Consider the following 25,443-nt stretch of genomic DNA (forward strand, 5'->3'; position numbering starts at 1 on the left):
GGAGAGGGACTGCTCTCACTTGACATGGCTTCCACTTAAATTTCTCTTCTTTTACAATATGCTTTGCTTTGATCCCATAGTTCTTACTGACTATTTCAGTTGTCTTGCTTTGACCCCAAATGCCACTAGCTAAAAGAATTCAAACCTTCCTTGTAATTCTTCTGCTCTAGGTATTTGGATCTCCAAGAGTCCATCCATGTTTTGGATGTCCTCCAACATTTGTAAGCAGAAGCATGCTGCCCTGAAAAATGGGTACATGCTAATGCTCAGATGTTGACATCCTTCTGTTACCCTGCCCTTTCTTGTAGTACCCATTCCTGCTCCTTCAAAATGTTGATCCACCCTTCTTCTTTGATTAGAGTATTGTAACTCTAAAGTTAAGCCAAAAAAAAAAAAAAAGAAAAGAAAAGTTGACTACCTTGTTATATGGTTCATATCAAATATCCAGGTCTACAGGTAATTTTTTCCCCCCGAAGTAGATACATGCAGACGTATTCTGGTTACTGACATGAATAGATTGCTTTGACCAATAGTGCAGAATTGGCATAAGTAATGAACCTGCTAATTGTTCATTAAAAGCTACCTTGAAAGTTTCAATACATGTCCTTCTTAAATGAAGGAGGCACTACTCAGCTTCTGATATGATAGACTCATGGACTAAGGGACAGTGTATGTGACTTTATAATACTACACATATAGCTTGCACAATTGTATTTTAAAATTATATGCTGTGTTGGTTTGAATAGAAATGCCCCCCAAAGGCTCATGTAGTTGAATGCTTAGTTGCCAGTGAGTGGAACTCTTGATATGATTAGAAAGATTTTGAGGTGTGGCCTTATTGGAGGGAGTGTGTCACTAAGGATAGGGTCTGAGGTTTCAAAAGCCCACGCCAGGCCCAGGTTTTCTCTTGGCCTGCCAATCGGGCTGTCAGCCTGCTACTGCAGCACAATGCATGCTGCCATACACCCTGCTGTGATGACAATAGACTAAACACTCTAAGCAAACACCCAATGAGATGCTTTCTTGTATAAGAGATGCCTTGGCCCTGGTATCTCTTCATAGCAACAGGGCAGCGAGTAATGGCTAAGACATATGCCTACCATCCTTGCTATCATTATATATCATTTCATATCCATATTTATTTTTAAGTAAGAACAGAAAGAGGTTTGAAAGACACTATCATAATCCAAGTCTGACAGCTACCAGGAGGCAAAGAGAAGATTTCAACCGAGATCTTACAAACTCCAAAGGAGAAGACAGGCTTCCTCTGAGATGTGTTGCCTGTGGGCTCTGTCACACATAAGCATGGAAACAGGCTCTGAGAGGTCATCAGAACACCTGTATGGTTGTAGGGAATTCAGAAGGGAGACTTCGGCTTTCAGGAATTGGAGAAGCCCACTGGCATCCAAGGTCCTGCCTCTGCTGTTGGAGCCAGATGAATGTGGTAGGAAGAGGATACTGAACTCTATCTAGATTCCACAGGAAGTCAAAAGGCCCCTATCAGTGGATTGGGGGGGGGCATGAGTGGAGAAGAGGGATGGTAGATAGGGTTGGGAGGGGAGAAGGGAAGGAGCTACAGGTGGAATACAAAGTGAATAAACTGTAATTAAAAAAAAAAAAAAGGACAGGATTTCCCCAAGGTTGCCTTTCCCCAGTTTTCCAGAATTCCAGTGAGTAACTAAACTCCAGCCCCTTGGGCTATCCATGGCTATCATCTCTGAAGACTCAAACAGGTTGACAGCAGTACAATGGGTGTGGGGAAGCCAAGTGTGGTTGCTGAAAGAGCATCTACAATCCCATAGGCTTATCTGACACTTTCTGTTGTAACACCATTGCCTTCTGATTATTTGAACAGACAGAATTGAGAGCCCAGCATTATATTTAGCCCAACACATAGAGATAATATGATAAAAGAATAAAAGAACAGAAGCACTTTTCTTTACTAAGCATTCACTATGTTCCTGTACCAGGAACCTTTCTGTTGACAGTTTCGAGTTTCCCAAGGAAGACAAGCTTGTCGACTGTAAAGAAGATGAGCTGAAAGTGCCCAGAGAGGTTAGGTAACTTCTCCAAAGTCACTTTCCTAGAGGTGCTAACAATGAGTTCAAGACCCAGTCTGTCTGACATCAGGGTGTTTTTCCATTTCTTCTTAACACCTCTCCTCTCACCAGCTCAAGGAGGTGAGATTTGTTTTTTTATAGCCTAGATCTACCATGGGGCAGGAGCCAATTCTTACCCATTTATAACTCTAGTGGAGCTTTCATTTTTAAAAAAAAATAAGTGATATTTGTTGGGCATTGATATTATGAGCCAGGCACATTCTGGGTCTCATATCAATCATAGAAAAGCAGGGGAGAAACACAGGGAACTAGACAGAAGGAGACAAGGAAGCCATGGCTATGTGCTTATTGCTCCTTTGGGCTGGAGAGATGGTTTAGAGGTTAAAGATGCTTGTTACCAAACATAATGACCAAGGTCAATAGCTGGGACCTATACATAGAAGGAGGAGTACTGGTTCCCACAGGTTGTTCTTTTTCTTTTCAAATAATATTTTTGTTAATTCTTAATTTCATAGGCTGCGTTTTGATCATATTCACCCTGCATATCTGTAAGCAGGATCAAAGTTGGAGAAGCTGGAAAGTGAATTGGAAGTGTGGAAGACTCCTGACTCTGACTTCTATATGGGGAGATATCCACCAGCCTCCTGGGGGAATGTTTTGATCAGATACCCACTTAAGTCTCTATATCCTCATGATCATCATATCTTAGGGAAGGATTTAGGAAGAAAACCGTAAAACTGGGCATCTCTGAACAGCAGGCTATGGTGTGGCTCACTAAGAATGTGCTGTTAATGCATTTTAATGACATACTTTATAATATCTTATTAAAGATTGCAAGAGCATCTAATCATCATTTAATAAATATTAATGAAGCATTTACAAATCGCACCTTAATTTATAGTGTTGGCACTCATGTCCTGCCCTGGTCATCAATATATGTGGCGCACAGTGCCTTGACAGAGGCTAACATAGTAACATCATGCCATCCCAGTACCATAAGTGATTTTAAAATAATAATAAATAATAATAATAATAATAATAATAATAATTCGTAGAGTGCAGTTCAGTGAAATGAAGCTTGATACCCAAAGCAGTTTTAGCATTTATTATTCTGTTTGGGAACATTAAAACATAATCTACCATGAATTTATAATCCATAGCTTCTCTCTCACTCACTTTTTAATAATAGGCGATAATTATAGGCCCTCATGCAACCCTTCCTGCAGATGTTGGGAGATCCTTGCTCATCTGGCACATGCTGGTGTGCTGGGGTTGGTTGACTGGGTCGATGCCCTCCTGCTTCTGTTTCTGATGCGCACAGAGCCTAGAGCTTGGCTGGTCCCCGCCATGTGGAAAGAAGCGGAGCTCCCCTGGCCTCTACCCGGGTAGCACTCTGCCAGCCCTACTGTGAGGCCCTTTCCAGGTGTGACCATGACAGTTCCTTTGCAGTTCACACTGGTATTCAGGCAGATTGGCATTTGCACGGGCCCGGGAGTCTTCCAGGTCACAGAAAGCAAGAATTGCAAATGCACCTACACATCACCTTCTTCTGTTTCTCCGTTTGTAGACAAGGAAATGAGGTCCGGTGGGGGCCAAGCGTAGAGGCAGATTCAAACACACCCTACCCAAGAACTGTAACTCAGTCTTTTCTCCAAACTCGCAGTTGAGAAGACATGTCACGTGCCCTTGGACTATGAGTGTAAGTGTTGTCTGCTTGAAGGAATATGTTTGGAAGGATGCGCTGGAGAATGTTTGTCCTCCAGAGCAGGTGGTCGAACCCTCAGGACTTCGCAGCTGGGCTCTTGTGCAGGTGGCTAAGATCATGCGTACTAAGAGGAATTGACCAGCAGGTGGCGATGCAGGGATTCAAACTGCAGCAGCCTCGTCCTAATGCGGACCTGGGCCTGAGATTCACAAACCCCAGCAGAAAAGTGTCCAGCTTGAAAAGAGGGCTCAGGATTCATCCTTGAGCCTTTGAACACAGTGTGACGCTTGGACATAATGGGGAGCTTTTTCCTAGGTGGAAAGAAGAGCCAGATTAAGGGACGCAAGTGCAAGCTCCAGTCTCTGAGTCAGCTGCGCTTTGGATCAGATCCTCTGGGTGGTACAAGGAGAGAAAGGGAGACAGGAGAATCCCACACAGTTGCTGTGTACAGATTAGGGGTACAGACTGCTCTTTATGGGCTATGGCCAGAATTCAAGGCAGAAGCCTTGGCTGCAGCGTGGGGGGCGGGGTGGAGGACACTCAGTTCATTTTCCGGCCTCCTGTGGTTTCTGTACTTTAACAGGTCTGCAGTATAGGCACTGCCACCAGGCTGTCTTAACATGTTCAAGTAGTAGATTAACCTGCATGCCCTTGATTTACAAAGATATTTAAGCGACTTCTTGAAATCAGGCTACTCAATGGGAAAAGGTTAGTTTAGGGTGATTTATTTCCAAATCAAAGAAACTAGAATTTCCTGCCTCTTTCCTTGCTTCTGTCACTTGCTCGTTTACACAGATCAACAACTCTCACTACAGCATCCCAAGGGCTTCCTTCCTTTTCTGTCTCTGCAGCTGTGGTCTTTCTATACGGAGACAGAGCAAGAGAGGGCCAGCCCCTTGGCACTGCCATCACACAGAGCTACTACTCCTGCGTCACTCTTCTTTCTTCACTATACCCAAGGAATAGCCTTACATTCCTGCTACCACTGAGCAGAGCTCCTCCTCTGCTTCAGAGTTAGAAAAAGCTCATGCTTGGTCCCAGTTGCTCAGCTTGTGGTGTCTCCTGATTGCACAGGAAGGGTGCCTCTCTTGTTGATGAAGATGCATGTTGTGTCTCTTGGAAAGTCTGTGAGGGCCCTGGTGCTGATGCTATCAGCCCTGGAGTCTGGAGTGAGGCTATCTGAAGGAGCTGAGCCCATGGGCCACTCACTGGCACAAATTCCAAGCTGCTCCATTTTTCTCACTGTTGGGCTTTCCTGAGGATGCTTGGTGGGAGCAGGAAACTGCCTCCATTTCATGAACTCCTCTTTTCCAAGGTCTGCCTAGATCTCACAATGCCAAGTGCAAGCTCCCTGTTTTGTTTTGAGAATGGTACTTCCTGCAGGTGGGAGCTGCATCTTACTCTACTCTCAGACACACACATATAAATTTGCTCTGTTAATAAACAACAAGTTGGATAGAGAGGATGAGTCAAGGCTCTGGATCCATTAATTGCATCTGTTTTCTTTAACAAGCATTATATAATAATGGCTTAGGGCCATGAACTGATTAAAAAGCTTTTGAGACATAAACTCACACATACCTAGTAAAATCTCCATGATATGCCATCATCCATACTCCCTGTCTGATTTTCTGATGGGGTCATGGAAGAGCATATGAACCAAACCAGCTGCTCAGAGCTCAGAGCTCAGCAAGAGGCCCAGCTAAGGACTCGAACCCAGGTGATCAGACTTCAGGTTTGCTTCAAGCCTCTCTTATAACTTCCATGGTCTCCAGACGTATTGCTTTTTGGCCCAGAGCACTGTATGTGGATCTACAGGTCCACAATGCCAGAGGGCACAGAGTTTAATTCTCAAAGCTAGCTTGCAGGGCTCAACTTGCAGAAGACAGGGGAAAGATTTGTACATGGAAGGTAAAGACCCTAGCAATCATCAAACTGGACTTCCTTCCCTTCACCTCCTCAATGTAGCACCAGAATTTCTCAGTGTGAAAGTGAGAGGGTAGAAGGGAGAAAAGGAAGAGAAGGAAAAAACACAAAAGAGAGGAAATTTGAATGAAGGAGAAAGGAGAAAGAGGAAGATTAGGGAGAAAAAAAGGGCAAACAATAAAGCAGGGAGGGAGACAGGGGAGAAAGGCAAGGAAAAACAGATAGAAAAATAAAGTTGGATAAGATTTAAGAGAAAAGAAAAAAGAGAGAAGAAAGAAGTAAGAAGGGGTAACGGGTATAAAAAGGAAGGGTGGGGTCAGGGAAGGGTGAAGAAGGAGGCAGCTGTGAATTGGGAGATTCAGTCCTGAGAAATGGCTTGGTATCTGCTCATTGCTTGGCAGGGCTCCACTGCCTCAAAACCTGCAGAAATATTGGAAGTCAAGATCCAATATAATAATTGGCTTACAGATATGAAAAGGGATGGCTAGACGCTTCCATCTCCAAGATTCATTAGTGGAGCTCCCCCCTTAATAGAAGGGCTAGCTCTACCTGTAAGCCATTTTCTAATCAAACTGGCACAGGGTCCATGCTCCACCTGAGTAAAAATGGGCTGCTGCCAAATTGCTCTGCCTCTGCGGAGGCCAGGCACTGAATGGGATGGATTCTTCCTGTATTAACACTTGAGCATGTACTCTGTTCCATATAATAAATAAGAAGTCCTCACCTTTTAAATGCCGTGAAACAGAACTCTTGTTTGTGAGGAATTCCCAAATCTGTATCTTTGGGTTTTTTTGGGAAATGTGGAATGGGTACGAATTACCACAAGATGATCCACTAAAGACCTGCTGTGGATGCTTTGCTTGGTGTTGTGAATATGGGGAAGTTGTATTATAAGAAAGTGAGACAGACAGCTGCATCCTGCAGAAGTCCTGTGAGAAAACGTGCCAACTTTGCTCAGTTCTGAGTGAATCCTCCCCTCCACTCAGTTCCTCGATATGAATCCATGTGTGTGATATCAGCCATGATTTTCCCATCTGCCAAATATGGAGAGTTTAATGTAGCCACACACTGTCTGCAAGCTATCTCTGAGAGAACTAATTTGGTTGCTTCTAACACTAAGTTGAAAGAGAACATTCTTAAAATAAATCAAAACAAAATGAAAAAAAAACCCACCTCTAACCTATTAGGACCAGATAAATAATAATAGCCTGCTGGAAGGGATAGAAGAAGGCAAGAGAATATGCTGGGTCACAAAGTGTCCAGTCAGCAGCAGATGGCCACATGTAATCAAGGATAGCTATGAGTGCAGGTCATCACAAAATCATAAACTCAAGAAGAAGACAGATTGTTTTGTGTGTATGTGATTTCTTTTTGTAACTACCTCCTGCAGTTCTCCAGTAAAAACTTTATAAATAGTAACTCTGGGTACAAATGTAAAGATTGGAAATTAGAGCAAGAGAGATTTAAACAGTGTCTGACTATGCACCCTTGCCTGCGCTGGAATTTGCTATGTAGAACAGGCTAACCTTAAACTCACAGGGATCTGTCTGCCTGATTGCTGGGATTAAAGGTATGTGGTACCGCATCCTGCTGAGAAACTTCAGACTTTTACGGTTCTTTGGATTTTCTGTACTGTGTCCAGGACAATCATGTTTGGTCCAGCTGGAAGATACTTTTTGTAGAGGCACTGTCCACTCTTGCCTTCCTCTCCCCTCTACTTACTTCTTTCTCCTTCCCTCTATTTTTCTTTTCTCTTAAATTTTATCCTCCTTTAATTTTTTTATCCCTTTCTTCTCCCTTCCATGTAAGGGCCATAATGGAGACATCTCAAGAGGATGGCCAGGTGCTGGAGCTATAGTTAAGTAGTTAGCATGATCAAGGCCTCATGCTTCACAAAAATGAGTCTTATCACAAATGGCTAGATTACCTTGACACGGCAAGGATTGCTCTGAAAGCATTGTGTAGTGTGCACATAAGATTGCTATATCTCATTGTACATCGTGGTGGAAAGCACGCTGCTCCAGCCCATGGCACACTGGTGTGGCTAGCACTGTGGTCTCAAACTGCTGGGGCTGAGACAGCATTCTTTTCTTTTAAGAAGGGTTCTTTTCTAGGCTTCTGTGAGACCTTCCATTTGGGAGATAATACCTTTCTCAGGGGTAACACTAAATGTGTGGAGTTCTATTGGCAAAGATCGCAACCACAACCACACAGATGGCTCGCTGCCCTGTCTTTCAGATGTCAAGAGAAGGAAGCCAGCCCTCTCCTGCTGCCCTGAGGTTGGGATGAGTGTAGGAAAAGGAGGCAGAGGGAAGGCAAGGGAGTCCTGACAGCCTAGAGACACTGACTTCAGGAGCAGCCTTGCCTCCACATTTCGACTAAAATGTTTAAATTATTTCAATTATCTTTAACATAAGGACATAGGAGGTCACAGCAGGTTACACTGTACATGACATGGAAGATGCAGTGGCTATCTGGCAAAGAACTTGATATCTTCGTAAGAAAAGAACAAGTTGGTTTGGGATTTAAGCTGATTGAAAACATCACCTATTAAGATATCATACTCCATTTACTGAAGAGAAGCATAGGGGGTGGGGGACCATCCGTTCCAGTTTGCATTATCCCCTTTTGCACAGCCCTGGGCTTGGATAGGTCTCCGTCACTGTTCTCGGGTTTGTGGTTGAGCTTGTAGGACTCAATTCTCTTACTTGTGAAATGGGATAATAATTATGATGATACCCACAGCATATGATCTCTCTGAGGAGTCAATACAGTAATAGTTGTAGATGGTGCCCAGGCAGGATTGACATGGTTCTGAAGAAAAAGGAGAGGTAAGTGGAAACATCTAGCTAGGACAGAGGCTGGGGATGTGAGGATGGGTGCTGACCTACTGCCTCCTCCACCATGTCCTTGCTAGCTGCCAGCTGGATAGGAAACTGATCATCTCTAGGGAACTTTGCAGCACAAACAGAAAGGAATGGATGACGCGGCTGAGGGAGCCCTGAGGCTTTGTTTTGAGCCTTTTTTTTTTCTGGGAGATATGTACAACTTTTTGTTTCCTCAGATAGGGCACTGGCAACAGACCAAAGACAGAATCCTGTCCATGTTGGAGAACAGTAAGTTTATTAGGCTGTCTCTAGGCACTTAGAAGACTCAATGGTGGCTTCATCTCCAGAAGGTCACCCTAGCATGCTAGCAGCCCACAAAAAAAATGCACTCCCATAGCTCCGGACCGAACTTACTGGCCAGAGCATGGGAAAGAGTCTTCCTCTTTCCCATCCTTGCAGTTGTCCCTGCTCCTATAACCTTCAGGAGAGACTTTATGGATATTGCAATTTTATGGGTTTCCTGCACCTGATAAGTTGTGAGCTTCTCTCCCTTCTTTGAGGAAGGGATGTTTCTTCTCAGGAAGTTACTACACAACAGACCTCCTCTGAGATATGCTTGGGGGAAACCCTCTCCACACACATGGACCCAGGTTTCTGTTAGTACACACGATCGAGGCTTTGAGTGGCCTTTCTGTGATGTAGGACAGGAGAACACGGATACCCCTAACTCTGGAAAAACTCAGTTCATGTTGTCTTTTCTCCAGCCATGATTCATTTGGGGTGGGGGTCACAGAAGATTCTTATTCCATTGGTCTGGAGTTGGGTCTGGGATGCTTCATGACTAACAAGCTTCAAGATTTGACCTTGCTACTGATGTACAGCTTCAGCCTGGGGACGGAGGTTCACTGAGACACTTGGATAACCTCTGCTGAAGACCCTACCTTTCCTTTGCTTCCTCCCCACCATCCCCCACTCTGTGGTCTAGCAGTGCATTTATCCTAGTTAAAGGGCTCCTTGTGATCATTCCTCACCATACTGATTGTGTGATGCACTTAAATTAAATAAAATGCACCCTATCGAATGCACAGCACACAAAAGAATATTTATTTGAATATTAAGTACAGATAAGGCTTCCCCTGGGATTATTTCAAGAGCACATTTGCAGGATTTAATTGCAAGGCTTTCCTGCTTTCGGTTACTTTCAGTGCACTCCTAGTGAAAATATTTTCTTTCTGAAGGTAAAACTCCACTCTGTTGGTTTATTATTATTATTATTATTATTATTATTATTATTATTATTATTATTTTAGATCTGAAGAGCTCTCTGAGCTCCATCATTACTTCCAGTGTCTAATTAATACTGGCGATGACAAAGCAAACAGCCACCTGACCTAGATTCCTCAAGTAAATTGCCTGCAAATTACAGAAATGCCTCCTCGTCAGTGTGGACCTTTTGATATCCTCATTCTTCCAGCAAATATTCCTTAAGCTTTGGGACTTAAAGACTCATAAAATGTATGTCTTCAGGTGCCTCTTCAGAAAGAGCATGTATATACATGTGTGCCTAAGTGTACACACACACACATATACACTCACACAGAACACACACCTTCACAGGCACACACACATAAATATATATTGCACACTCACAAACACAGAGGCAGACATATACTCACACACACACTCACAGATGCACAAACATACATCACACACACACACACATGCACAGAGAGACACACGTATAACTAACACACACATTCACACAGGCATGCAGCAAGAACAAGCACCATCCATTTCTGACAACTGAAGCATTATCAGCACAGTACTCCTCAAGCTTCCTGGGCTGCACAGTCATGTGCACATTTTGAACATGGTACTCTATGATGCACTGGAGAGCAAGAATAGCAAGGCCTCTCAGAGCAGTACAAGATTTCTCCAGGTGCTGAAAGTAACACAGCTCAGAGAACCAGCACTTGTCCACCTCAGGGCCTTGGACTAGAATGTCACTCGTGTCCCTCTGTCCCTGTCTGGACAGTTAGTCTGCTGGGACACTGTTCAGCCTCTGAACATTGCAGTAGTCGCTACATAATTTCTTTCTGCTAACATTCTTTCTGATCCATGGACATGGCTGTTAACATCCCAGCACACAGTTTTCTAGAGTGTCTGCTGCTCTGCAAAATGCTTGTTTCCTATCACTGTTTGTTGCCACCATAGCTCAGCACCTTTGTCAGAATAACAAATCACAAAAGAAGCACAAGTGATGCTGTTCTTTTTGATTTCTGTCCTTGTGATAAAATACTCTGATGGAAAGTGACAGGTGGTAAAGGGATTTATTTCAGCTCACAATTCTAAATTTTAGCCCAAATTTTGTAGGGGAAATCAAGGCACTTCTAACAGCTAGCTTTATTACATCCACAATGAAGAGCAGAGGGAGAATGAATGCATGCTTATTCACTCTCTTGCTAACTTGTGCTCAGATGAATTTCTCCACTCTGACACAGATTAGGATCTCTTTGCCTAGGGAACAATGCTGCCCACAGTGGGTTGGCCTTTCCACATCAATTAACATAATTAAGAAGACCCAAGTCTCCTCACAGATATGCACACAGGCTAACCTAAGCAGAAGACTTCTCATTGAGTCTCCCCTCCCAGGTATTTCTAGATTATAGCAAGCAGATTAAAGCTCACCATCACAGTTTCATACCACTTACTTTCTTGAATTGAAAAGGCACTAATAGAATGTATTCTGTGTACCAGGGACTTTAATTGTTATGTGCTTTCTAAAATTTTAACTACTTTGCAAATATGAGCCCATTTCCACTCATGTGGCAACATTTTGAGGAACAAGATAGGCCCTGGCAAGAATTTTTGTCCCTGGGTTGATAAGCAGTGGATTTGAGATTGCAATCAGAGATATTTTCTTTAGTGTTTAACTCTGATAACTTTAGATGTTTGATACATGTCTACTCATTAGTATGATCAAGATGTTTGCCTACAGAAGCCATGGTCTGTAGGTCTAAGGTGAATTTATTTAACTGGGGAGCAGATTACAAAGTTATTAACTCTAATAACAATTATCATTAGAACATTGTAACATCCAATGAGAAAGAAACAACAAAACTAGTGCAGTTAAAGCATCTTAATGTGAAATTGGCTAGAGAACCTACATTCTACCATAGTAGATAAATGCAAATGGTATGCAAATAGCCCACCTGTCCAACCTGACTTTTTCCCAGCTGTAAAAGTGGGCAGGGAGCACGATGGGAAATCTGAATTGTGATATTCATGCTTCTCTCTGGCTGTGGGGTAATGATGGTCCCAGGAGGCTAGTCCAGGGAAACCTGCCAAAGCTTCTTAGTTCTGCAGAAGATTTTCATGAGTGTTGTTTGAATATTCTTGGACTGAGAAAATGACTGGGGTAAAGTTTGGAAGGGGCAATTATAACCCTTGATTATGAGGGAAAGAAGAGGCAATTGTGTCTACCACCGAAACAAACAGAAATCACCTTTGTCATGATGACACATGTTTGTTCCAACCTTTCTTTGCCTCGGTTCACAAAATACCTTATTAAATCTACAGAATAAAAATATGCCTGAGGTGATAGTTTACTATTAGGATAAATACTAGGCAATATGTTTCCCTCACCTTGAAAGGGATCTGATGCAGAGGCATTCTCTGGCTTGGCTCCTGTAGGTGTTTATAGGTCACACAAACCTGGGGCTGACCTTTTGTTCCAAGACCAGTATGCAGCCTTAAATCCAGAACTCCAAGAGGTGGTTTCTTTGCAGTAAGTATATGGGTGCTGGGTAGAGGCAGGGGTAAATCAGGTCCTTATCACTGGTTGCTTGGGGCAACTACCTTTTACTTAGGGTCGTCTGTTTCGTCATTCTTCCAGGATAGATTTATTTTAGACATGGGAGGTTTAACTGTGGGACTATTTAGCCAGTAAGTGCATGAGAGAGGCAATATAACAAAAGTAATTGGTTCAAAGAAAATGTTTTTAAAGCCAGTGATCTGAAGGTCTTTTGAAATCTGGGGACATTCTGACCTCTAGTGTCCCTTTAAAACATAAAATATACTTGACTACAGTTAGTGATTTTCAATCCAAAAATAAGAATGGCCCAAAATATCAAAGGATGCTACTTCCCTCCTGATGTAAGTATCACACACATCCAAGTACCACAAGCATCCAATCACTGCAAGCATCCAAGCATCAAGAACATGCAGGTACCACGGGCACCCAGGATTGTAGATTTTAAAGTACTGAAGAGGAAATACTACTAATTACTTCCTTCAAGGTACCTCACCACAGGCTTGTTGCTAAAAGCTGCTCAGTACTTAGGGATTTTGAAGCATGCTCAACAATGTTTTCCCAAAGACCATGAGCCATAAATTAACTATGGTAACACTTTCAATATCTGGGCTTAAATACTTACTCATTTCCGTCATTAGATTTTGTTTCTTTTTCTACTTAGTACTTGGTCTTGCCATTCCTCTTTCTCCTCCACTTGTTCTATATTTCTAACCAAACCACAGCAGGTTTTAGTATAACATTCTAGTTTTCCTCATTGGTAAAATGAAAATAACATAGGAGAGCTGAGCTGTGTCCTTTCCCTGCATTGTTCTCTCAAGGCATTCTCTTCACTGGTACTTCATGAGCCAGAATTGAGTTAATTAATGACGGTTGGCTTGACTCACTGTTGTCACTTTGTGTTTTTATTCCTTTTTAATTGATTATTTTTTTACTCTCTGTCCTGAATTGTAAGCACTGGGTACTGTTAAAAACTTTCCATCCTTAAAACAAAAATAGTCACCAAAGTAGATGACAGAATATCAATTTGCTGGCCAGACATAAACAATCCTGTCCTTTTTTAGTCAGAAGACACATTACATTGTGTGTGTGTGTGTGTGTGTGTGTGTGTGTGTATGTGCACGTGTGTGTATATATATTTGGTTACAACAAATACTGGCAATTACTCTGTTCAGGAATTTTAGATCTTCATAAACTCAGATATTTGAAGAACATTGCACCTATTTCCTCATAAGTCAGTCTGAGAAAATAAATTCTTTTATTTTGATCTTAACTTGAAATAATTTCATTTTCATACGAAAGAGATCCATAGGGATTAGAGATGGCTCAGTGTGTAAGAAAATTTGCCTTGCAAGCATGGGGACCTGAGTTCTACTCCCCATTGCTCACATAGAATGTGGCCAGACAAGCATATAAGACCCTAGCAGTATGGGGTGGAGATGACAGGATTGCTCACAGATCATTGAAGCCACTAGCCTGCTTCCACTTTTAATGAGTGATTCTGCCTCTAGGTAATGAGAGCTCTGGCCTTTGCATATGTGCTCATGGGTATAAGCATTCCACACATCTGCTCCAACAACCTTTGATAACTTTGATCTCCAGAATGAGTTCATCTCTCATCTGCTTACAGGTTCAATCTTGTGCAGGCACGAGGCAGGCAAGCATAGCTGTTGTATGTTTGTCAGTGTGATGGACATGCCCTGTACATAGGACAGCTTTTCATGCCCTCTTTATCATCATTCGGCTCTCTCTATCCCCCTGTTCCCCCCCAGAGATGATTTTGGAGGAAACACAGTACTTCATGTATAGCTGCAGCTTTTCATTAGCACTATTCTGGTGGCAGTACACCAGAGGGCTGAGTATACATGTCAGTCAAGTGCATAGAGTAGCCTAAAATGCATCAAAGGAAAGGCAAAGCATGCTGTTCACCCAAGGTCCTTTGAGACCTGAGTTTACAGGGAATTCTAGGCAGTTTCAGAAATAATTACTAGGACAGCCAAGCTGAAAAATGCACAGACCCTCCCATTGATTTGATTTATTGAGTTTTGTGTTGCTAATCTTCTGTTGCCTTCCTTAAAAATGATTCACAATTGTTCATAAAACTGGACTCTCCAATAACGTGTATTACAAACAAGAAAACATGTACATCTATTTGTCCATTCATTTATCCTGTGACTTTGACTCTTGTTTTCACAAGACAAGTAGATCTCTACCCAATTTCCTTTTACGTTTGACTCTTCTGCCTTATGCAATTATTGTAAATTCAAAATCTTCCTGAGCAATTCATTCCACCTTTTCTCTCCTGAATGTTTATTTGTATTATTCTCATGTGTTCATGGCCCAAAACACAAAACATAAAAACATAGATGTATTCTTCAACTCTTTGACTCTAAGCTTTTTTTTTTTTTTAATGTGCTCTGAGGACTTTCCTAAATTCACTCTTGGAAATGTTTTATGTGTTAAAAATTCTTCCTTTCTCCATTTTTGAAGGAGATGTGGAGATCTTGTAGTGTGCCTCTGTGTGTGCATGAGAGTGTGTGCTCAAAGCAATGTCACTCTGAAGACCAGGCTGCCCTTGGCCTTGAATTCCTCCTGCCTCTGTCTCCCAGATGTTGAGATTGCAGGTATGTGCCACTATACTGGATCCTGCAGACCCAACCATTGCTTTTCTACTGCCTGGAACAATAGCATTCAGAAGATGCTCAGTGTCTATGCAGTAATGAACAGATAGTTTTACAGGTAGACTCTAAGCACCATCCTCAAGAACAGGGAAGCCCTAAATCTTGATCCTCAGTCCTCACCTTTAAGAGCTAGACTGAAGAATTGAGAGATACAGACAGACAAACAGAGACAGAAATTGAGACACAGAGAGTGAGACTTATACCGAGACAGGAAATGTTGAGAGAGAAAATTCAAAGCACATGGAAGGGAGTTCCTGCACACTGCCAGTGGGAAGTGAACCAGTCCATCCACATGCTTAAGTACACGTGGAATTAAACATGGGGATCCTTCATTATGGTGTGGTATGGCCCAGCTACATCACTTCTGGGTATTTCCTCAAAGGACGCTACTTAATCTATATCACAGGTACTTGTACAGCAAAGTTTATTTGGCCCTATTTACCAAAGATAAGTTCTGGAATAAACTCATATCTCACAAACAGGGGAACTGATGAGGAAAATATGGTCTCTGCACAATGTAATTGTATGTGTAATTATGTTGATCCATAATGAAGAATGAAACTATGTCTTTTACAGAATAGGGGCAAATCTATGCTGGTCTCAGAGAGGAAAACAGTGTTTCCTTTCATTTGGGGAATCCTAGATTTCTTGTACATTTATATAAAACCATGCAGCTGTCTGTATAAGGCATTTAGCAAGAAGCAAAAGCATCCAGGGAATAAAGAAACTAGTAGGAGCAAGGAAACAGAAAGAAGGAGAAGGAGAAGGCTCTATGTATGTATGGGGCAAGGTCCATGGCCTGAAAACATTATATACATGTATGAAAATATCCTTCTAAAGGCATATACCATGTACAGTTAATATAGGAGAGAGGGGGAGACAGACGAATGGACAGACATACCCAGACAACCTCTCCACACACATACCCACACAGTAAGGGGTGGGAAAAGCTGAGCTAAGAATGGCTTTGCTGCCCGGCTGAAGACAGACACGGGAGGAAGATGAATCCGGGCTATTAAACAGACCGTACACCCAGAAGAGCAAAAGGCCGCATGCGCTGGTTTATTGCTGCAGTTCTAACCTTTCATAAGCGCTTACTTGGCAGCCCTAGTGAGAGTGGTATTTGATTCTGGAAGCATCTTAAAGGAGCAACACCCGACCTTCCACTTTCCCTTTTTTCATTTAGGCCATAAAATATATTGGCTTTGTGCATTACTGCCAAGGGAAGAAAAAAATGCCATGCGTTAGTTTCCAAATGAAGTGACATTTAGTGAATTGTACATTTAAGGTATTTTTCAGGGCTGGCTTATTTCAGACTACAGAATAAGGGTCTCTCTCCATCATCCAAGGTATAGAATTGCAGGGACTTCTGTTTCTCTTAAACACCCTCTCATTGTTATAAGCAAGTTGTGTATACACACGAGAGTGGATGCCATATGTCTACCTCAGTAGTCATTCCTTAGGTGCTGTCTACCTTGTTTTTTGAGAGAGGGGCCCTCATTGGTTTAAAGATCATCAAGTTAAGTATTCTAAGCTAAATGGAAAATAAACCTAAGGGATCATCAAGCTCTGCCTCCTTAGCACTGGGTTTACAGGACCGTGCTACCATGCCCAGCTTTTAATTGTAATAAGATAGGTTATGAGAGACTTGAACCGAGATCCTTATGCTTATGAAGCAAGACAAGCCATCTTCCTAGCTTTTCAGGAAGAAAAGAGCCTTGTTAGGTATTACAATAACTCTATGAACCCTCTGAGCATACTCTTCCATCCTTGTTAGGGCATTTTGTGATGGGTGGAGTTGTGACAGAGACACAGCTGGGATTTAACACCTTTGCAGAATTGGATGTTGCTCCTTAGGGAGGAGGGAAAAACAAACCATATATTAGTACTCAATGCTCCAAACACAAAGAAGAGGTCCCTAGCACCTGTGCAGAGAGTCAAAGATGGAGTAAGTTGATTCTAGAAGAGACCAGTTACACTAATTTCCAAGTGAAGAAATGATTGATGGGTATAGAGCATCATGGGTAGCAGTTGAGTAGAGTATAGGAGATATACAATTTATAGAATTGGGTTGCAGTGGGGAAATAGGATTCTGTTACCAAGATATGGATAGAACAAAGGAATCCTGGAAGGATGATTTAAACAAAACAAACTGTGACCACTCAAGGAAAAACTTTTGTTGTCCCTTTTCTCACCACCAGGTCTATTAGTAGCCTCTTCAAAAAGGTACTTTTTCATTTACATGGCTACGGTTGAATTCTGTTTTTAATAAGTTCTATAACAAGAGCATTATGGTACAGCTTCACAATGAACAGTGTAGGCCAGCTACTGCCTGGCAGACTTTTGTTTTCTTTTAGAGACAGAGCATAAAGTTTCTAGTCCTGCTATATAGTGTTATAGTTAATTAGTACAAATGAAAGTAAACTCGAGTGCTACAAAATTTTACAAAACACACCTATTCTTTTAAAGCCCTGATATGAAGATATCTTCTGAATATAAATGCACCACCTCTCACACCACCTGTAATTTGAGGACTGTACACCAGCATTAAGAAGGAAGTGTTACCCACTCTTTCCCTCCACCGTCCATTTCATTTTATGGTCTTCATTTAGAATCTGTGGTCTATTGGAAGTTAATTTTTGTATGAGGTGTGAGGTTCGGGTCAAAGCCCCTTTAAATGTGCATAAGGATATGCCTGCATGTGTGCTTTCAGTTCTTCTAACATCATTTGTGTGAGAGTGAGGGTGTACCACTTTTTTAGTTTCCTTTCATGGGGGCCGGGCGTTGTCTGAGATAGCATAGTTTGTTGCTAAGAGTGTTACTCTAAGGGTTATGATACATACACACACATCTCCTGGTCTACAGAGAATCACTATTTCACCACTTCACATGAGTGCAGAAGCCTTAACACCCATCTCAATTAGCTTGATTATGATGATTATTCCACACTGTTTATATACAACAACCATCAACTATTTTTTTTAAATTTTATCTCATTAGCAGTGGGGGAATACAGGCACATTTTCCTCTGTCTCCATACTGTCTTCTCTTCGTGCTTAGCAGATAGGATAGAAGATCTACATAAAAAGCTCCTACAAACTTCATTTTTCAAATTGACAGCATTAAAAATATCTCAATGATCTAAAAAGGAGGAAGCTTGAGTTTGAAAGTTTTTATTTTTCTTTACATATATGTATGTGCTCTGGGTGAGTGTATGCCACCTTGGTGCAATGCCTGCAGAAGTTATAAGATAAGGTCGGATCCCCAGAGCTGTTGCTGCTAGCAGTTGTGAGGCACCCGACATGGGTACCAGGAACATTATTGGGCTCTTCTTCAAGAGCAGCAAGCACATGGAACCATGAACCACCTCTCCAGCCCCTAAACTTCCGTTTCTATTTATATTTGTGAGCAACTTTAGTCTTTCTATCCATCTTCCTAAATTTTTGTTTCACATTTGCTTTCAGTTACCTCTGCTCTTTGGAAAACTTACTTCCTCTCTCACGTGTTTGAACACAGGTTTGTTGGCAATGAAAACTTTAGCTACTTTCATATTTTATCTTTATGCTTATATTGCTGATGGTAGAATGTAGGGCTTCACATGTGTTGGGCAAGACTTCTAGCCCTGAGCCCTACCTGCCCCAGTCCTTCCATTGAAGTTAAGCTGTGGAGAAGAAGTTATTTCTGCAACAAAAAAAAAAAAAAAAAAAAAAAAAAAATGGTATTTTTCCATAGTTTTCTTGGTTTTATCTTTTATTTTTGGAGTTTTAAAAATATGTTTAAAAATTTGTGTTTGCATAGTGTGTGTGTGTGTGTTTGTGTGTGTGTACATTAACACAGGTGCCCACTGCAACCAAGGCAGCACATTAGATTTCGTGGGACTAGAGTTATAGGCAGTTCTAAACTAGCAGGAGTAGGCCCTGGAAACTCTCCTCCAGTGGAGCAGCAAGCTCTATTAGCCATTCCAATCCCTTGTTTTTATTTGTATCATTTGTTTAAACGAGAAGTCTATATTTATTTGTACCGTCACTACATTGTACATTTAAATCATTTGCCTATGTTTTTTCTCACATGTTTTTTATAAGCTCCCAGCAATTTCTTTATGTGAGTGTGTGTGTGTGTGTGTGTGTGTGTGTGTTGAGAGAGAAACAGAAATGGGGACACACATAAAAGACATACACAGAGAGAAGACAGAAACAGAGACAGAGACAAAGAGACACAGAGACACAGAGAGAGATGTGTGTGAGTGTGTAAGAGAAGGAGGGAGAAAGACAGGGGAAGAGTGAGAGGAAGGGAATAGGTGTGTTGTATATGAATGTATATGTGTGTAATGTGTGTATATGTGTATGTGTGTATATATGCGTGCGTGTGCAGAGGCCAGAGGAAGCTGTTCATCGTCTTTGACTATCACTCCTGACCTTATTCTTCTGATCCAAGTTCTCTCCCTGAATCTGATGCTAGGCTTGTACCCATCAAGTCCCAGCCAGCCTCCCGCCTCCCTCATTGGCAGTGCTAGAGTCACATGCACACAGCCACACAAAGGTTAGGTTGGGTGGGTGCTGGAGATCTGAGCTTAAGTTTTTATTTGTGAGTGAGGAGCAAAAACTCATTTTTTAACTCTAATTTAAAATAGAGGTTTTATATGCAGTGTATTGTGTTTATGGTTTCCCTAAACTCTTCCCACATCCTCTGCACTTCCTCGTCCATCCCCCCAAATCTACAAATACTTCTTTCACATCAGCATACAGCAGGCATCTAAAGAAAATAGTAAAATAAAACAAGTTAAAATAAAAACCAGCAAACCTGAATAGGACAAAATAAACAAACAGAGATGGAGAGGGGGAGCAAAAAAAAAAAAAAGGCTGAAAAACACATGCAGATCCTGAGACACACACATTTGCACACACAGAAAACTCATTTAAACACAATTAGAAACTGTAACATGTAAGAAAAGATCTGTAAGGGAGAACAAACAAACAAACACAGAAAGCCCAGACAAAAACCTCTAGAAATATCACTGACTACATTTTGTGTTGGCCATTGACTGCCTGACATGGGACCTGCTCTTAAGAGAGACTCCATAGATAACTTAAGTTTTCTTTGCTAGTGGTCTTCAATGGAGATCGGTTCTGGGTTGGGGGGGGGCACATCTACTTTCTCCCTCAGCTCTGAGACCACATCTGGCTTAGGCCTGTGCAGGCACCAAGCATGCTGACACAGTCTTTGCGAGATAGTACGTGGATTCTTACCCACTGAAGTCAGCTTCCAGCAATTTTGTCCTCAGTTGTTTTTTGTTTTGTTTTGTTTTTGTTTTTGTTTTTTTTTTGTTTTGTTTTGTTTTGTGTGTGTGTGTGTGTGTGTGTGTGGATTTATTCGAGTTTGACTCTTTGGAAAATAACAGTTGTCTTGAACTTGTGGCCTTATAACTTTCTTCACTTGGGTGGACATTCAGCTGTTGCACCATTCATTTTTTTCTACTCTAAGTAGACACAGTGTGTTCTTTTCTATTATGGTAATAAAATACTGGGACAGAAGCAGGTTAAAGGAGAAAGGACTTATTTTGGCTTACAGTTCCTGAAGGAACAGAGTCCCTCAAGGCAGGGAAGACATGGCAGCAACAGCGTAATCCAACCGATCCATTTCATTTACACTCCAGAAACAGAGACAAAGAAAGAACAGGAATGAGGGCCATGCTGCCAAACCTCAATGCCCTCTCCCGTTGTGGTTGTGTTCTTCCAGCAACTCTGTACTCTCAAAGGCCTCATGGCCTCCCAAACACCACGACAATCAGGGCACCAAAGGTTCTAACACATGAACCTGCTAAAGACATTTCATACTCAAACTACAATGTAAGAATGGGAAAAGCAAGGGGGGTGTGTGTGCATGCTACCTCTTAGGAGCACAGCTCTTCATGGCATGAAGTTGGGCTCCTTTTGTCTTCCCAAGGCTCATGCCCAACACAGCCTGGGATTGCTCAGAAGGAAGCAGTAGTGTGAGAGGATGTGGGGAGGGAGGGGTACAGAAATGGGGGACCCTCCACTTTCTGAGATTAATATTCCTCAACATAAACCGAGCAAACTTCTCCTGGGGCTTGTCTGTTCATGATCATTCATTACTGAGCCCTGGGATCAGCTGCCAAGAGATAGTGTGAGGGTGGAGAGTATTTCAGATTCAGACCTTGGTGCCCATTGTACTTGTCTTCCCAGAAACCTCAGGTGCTGCTTCCTCAATGCGCCCTCTCCTATTCTCTGCCTGCTCAGTGGGAACCTGCGTCCTTAGAGCAGTCACCACCAACCCCTGTCCTCCTACACTGTGTATCTTTTCTGCCTGAGGATTTTTCTCGTCTTTTTTTTCTTAAAGGTTTATAGAGATATAATCTAAAGTGCCTATTTTAAGTATAATTTAATTTGAGATTTTTTTTTAAATCTATTTTTCTGGCTATGCTCCTTTACTTTTTAATAATTTGGAAAATTTCTTCTCAATCCTTTCTTCTTTATATTTTTACTCTTTAAAGACTAATTGAACTGTATTTTGACAGAAAATAGGAACCATAACATTTGTATTCTTTTTTGTAGCTTTTTGTTTCTCATAAAGTGAAGTGGGTTTTTGGTACATTTCCCATATCTATTGTTTTCAGAATTGTGATTTTCCCATTGTCACACATTACAGTTTTTATATATTTATCTTTCATAAATAACGTGGTTAATTGAGACCTACATATAAGTCAGTCTTCCTCCTTTCTTTCTGTTTCTCTGTTTGTCTTTCTTTCTTATGGTCCCAAGAGTTGAACCCAGAGACTGAGCATGAGAGGCAAGTGACATCAGTTTGTGGAATGCCCACCTAATACTAATGTACAAAGCCTAGGGTTGATCCCCAACACCACAGAAACCGAGCATGCTGGTGCACAGCTGTCTTCCCAGCCCTCAGGGGGTGGATGAAGGAAGGTCAAGAGTTCAGAACCACCCTTGGCTACATTGCTAGTTCAAGGATATTCTGGGATACGTGAGACATTCTCTCAAAATAACAACAGCAACAATAAAAAAGCAAACACAATCAAAAGAGATCTTCTCAGGGGTAATTTTCTAGGTGAAAGGACCTACAATAGCTCTCTATCTATAGACTTCAGGCTGGGGTCTATCCAAAGCAAACATCCTTATTTTTGTTTTTATTTTAGAAAAAGTAAAAAGAAACTTTCACTACAAAACACATAAAATATACATCAAGAGTTGGTTGCTAAAGCTTCTCATCCTTCAGTAAAGTTTCAAGGAGCTCCTGATACCCTGTCAAGGGCTAGGAGTTAAGAGACTTTACAATGATATAAAAAAAAATAGAAAAAGACAATGTAACTTGTCAGTGATGCAGAATTAGTTTTATTTTGGCCATTTTCATTGAAGACTCATCCATCAATCCTCAACTATGTTAAAGGACCATACGAACCAGTTTTCCCAAGATGCACCCCTTTTTATCTTTGGCCTCCGGTAATCAGGTAAATCCAGACACTTTGCTGGCCATTCCCTGCTAATGAACTCTGTTTTGCCTGCTTGGATAATAAATCATGTGATCACTCTTATAAAGCCTCCTTGGATGGTAAGAAAAGCACATTGGTCAGGCACAAATCACCCTCCAATGTTTGGCAGGGGAACTACTGATACTTCATTGTTGGAGTGGTAACAGATATCAAATTTTGAACAGGCTTTCTTCCTCTGCTTTAAGCCCTGGTCTCAGAATCTTCCCCCGTGCAGCCCATGTAACTACCATCCCCAAACAGTCTGTTCATCTGCTGAGGCTAGATCAGCAAACCCCTTCTGTTAACTCAGTATGTTAGGAGGCTGAGGTAGAAGGATCACAAACTCAAGGTCTGCTTGGGTGGCATAATGTGCTCAAGTCTGGCCAACTCAGTGAGATCAGTCTCAAAATAACAAGAGAAGGTATACTTTAGAGGGAAGCACTTGCTTGGCATATGTGAAACACTGAGTTTGGACTTAAGTACCACACCCAAACAAAAATAACAGAGAATAAACTAAATGAAGCCTGTTATCCAGGGCATGCAGGTAATATGTTCAGCACCTGTCACTGGGAAAGACACTGCATTGGTTATTGTCTTGTCACTTCCAAACTAAGACAGTCTTAAGGGAGAGTGTGCCTTCTGGTTAAACAGGACTGGAGGGGTCTGTGCACAAAGAAGAAAACCCTCATGCTTTTTAGACTGACTCCACCCTCTCCTAAACCCCTGTACCGTTCCCTTAAGGATACTGCTCTCCTTGCTGGATATTTCTGCATTGCACAATGCAGAATAATAATGAAGAGTCCAGTGTCTGAACCTAGAGAAAAAGTATTCGTTATGATTAATTCTGGGCTTCTTTGAGTCCAGCCATCAAAAGTAACTATTTATTTTCTGTTTTTCCCCTCTTCTTTTCTTTTGTCTCTGTATTTGCTAAGTTTTTATGTGCATGTATGAGCACAACTGTGTGTGTCAATGCATGTGTGTGTACATGTGATCACACATGTCTGAGCATCCCTGTGTGTGGAGATAAACATGTGCTTATGTGTTAGCGTATATGTGTATATCCCTATGTGTGGAGATGCATGTGTATGCTTATGTGTTCACACATGTGTGGGCATCCCTGTGTGTGGAGATGTATGTGTGTATGTCTGTGGAGGCCTGATGTTAATGTCAGAATTCTTCCTCAATCCTCTACCTTGTTTGTTTTTAATTTTTTAAATATTTTATAATCTATTGTGTCTGCACATACCCACTATGTATATGTGGGCTTGCCATGACACATCTGTACATCATTTGTCAGAGTTAGTCTTCTGTGCTCATCATGTGGGTTCTGGGTACTGAGTTCAGGTCCTGAGGCTTGAAGGCAAGTGCCTTTATCCATGAGCCATCTCACCTCAACATGTCCACCAGCGATTGTGTGGGTTCCAGGGAGCCTGTGAGCCTCTCCCTGATCCCCAGGGCTTCTATGCTGCTGTGTCCGTAGAACCTTCTTACATTTTCCCCTTTTCTCTTCTGCAGGTTTTGAGGCAACAGATGAATTGTGAAAGAGAGCAGCTGAGGGTAGGTGTAACCTGTTTGTAACAGGCTTCCTGCTTCCTGCTTCCTGTTTCTGCGCCATAAGCAGAATTTCCCTTGTCTCTTTCAAGACCTAGAGTCTAAATAGCAGGCCTCATCTCAAGACGGGTAGAGCTGGCAATATTTATCCCAGCTAATTTCATATTGATTGAGCTGGTAAATACAGTAGATCTTCTTTTGAAGTGCCATTATAGTATATATGGATTTTTTGATTTAGATTTGGCAATAAATACTTCTCTTGTGGAATTTGTTTGACATCACTGGACTCTTTTGATGTACAACATAAGGTCTAAGTAATCACAAAGGTCAGGGGGACACCTTGCTGTCCTCCTAATGTGAGTTCCCAGCTCTTTGCTGAGTGGCTAAAATGCACTTTGACAATGGACAGGGGTTGGTGAACAACACCTATATCAAGGCTTTTTTATTTTTATTTTTTTAAGGAGAATTTGAATTATCCATAGACTTTGGACGTTGGTATCATTTGTATGCAGGGACAATCGATCCAGATTGTTAAACTTTATAGGTTATCGCCTTACTTAAACGCAAGTCCCCAGATTCAAGTGTATTAGATGCAAAAAGTTTTTCCTTGGGGAAGGAGAATATTTTTTCTCAGTGACACCTTTCACCCCTCAGCATGTGTTGGGTGGACATCATTATTGGCATGAGATTATGTGGAATTTTATGAAATATCTGGATTCCCTACCTCTGTGTCCCTCTTTGTTTTTGAAGCATGCTTATATGTAGGAACAGAGCTTACAGTTATAATGGATCACTCTGCCATTTTCACTGGACCACGTGACTTAACTTTGTGTTTCCAAAGTGCTATGAAAGCTAAAGGAATCTGTGGCTTTTGGAATCATAGGAGTGTTTGAGGTAGAGACCTGGGGACCATGATGCTTTGAAGTGTTTGAGAAAGATAATACAGTAAATGAATTTAAAGCCTTTGTGTACAGCTAGTTACATCTAAGGACATTTGCTGAGCTGTAATCTCCAGGTGGCCAGGACTCCTAGTGTTTGTTCTATTTTCCAATTGCTTTTGTCATCTGGTTTGCTAAATCCTATATCAAACAAACAATGAATCCACCTGTATGAAACCGAGATGGTGACCTGAGCTTTCTTTTCTGGTTATGCTTATATGTTTGGTAAAATGTCCCACCCAAGCCTTGTTAATATTTCATCTTAGTCCACATTTCTTCTAGCATTAGTGTAATTTCTGCATGAGACAGCTAGTAAGACAATTGCTGGCTGAACAAATGTGGTTCACTGGAAGCTCACTTACCTGGCATGCAGGAAGCCCTGCACGGTATAAACTAGATATAAACTAGGTGTGGTAGCACATACCTCTGATTCCAGAGG

The 25,443-nt window shown here is 41.7% G+C and overlaps 1 protein-coding gene across 23 annotated transcripts in view; it reads left to right on the plus strand.

Moving 5' to 3' along the window:
• Positions 1 to 25,443, plus strand: part of Rbfox1 (RNA binding fox-1 homolog 1) — a 1,697,412-nt gene that overhangs the window by 1,045,050 nt on the left and 626,919 nt on the right. For 20 of the 23 annotated variants that reach the window (XM_060364117.1, XM_060364121.1, XM_060364120.1 and 17 more), the window contains one exon: positions 24,031 to 24,072. The exons of the other annotated variants lie outside the window; for them this stretch is intronic. In XM_060364117.1, coding sequence (XP_060220100.1) covers positions 24,046 to 24,072 — 27 coding nt within the window. In that variant the 5' untranslated portion in view covers positions 24,031 to 24,045. The remainder of the gene's footprint in view (positions 1 to 24,030; positions 24,073 to 25,443) is intronic. 23 annotated transcript variants of the gene reach the window in all.

The sequence above is a fragment of the Meriones unguiculatus genome, chromosome 11, assembly GCF_030254825.1.
Source record: "Meriones unguiculatus strain TT.TT164.6M chromosome 11, Bangor_MerUng_6.1, whole genome shotgun sequence".
Taxonomy (NCBI): Eukaryota; Metazoa; Chordata; class Mammalia; order Rodentia; family Muridae; genus Meriones; species Meriones unguiculatus.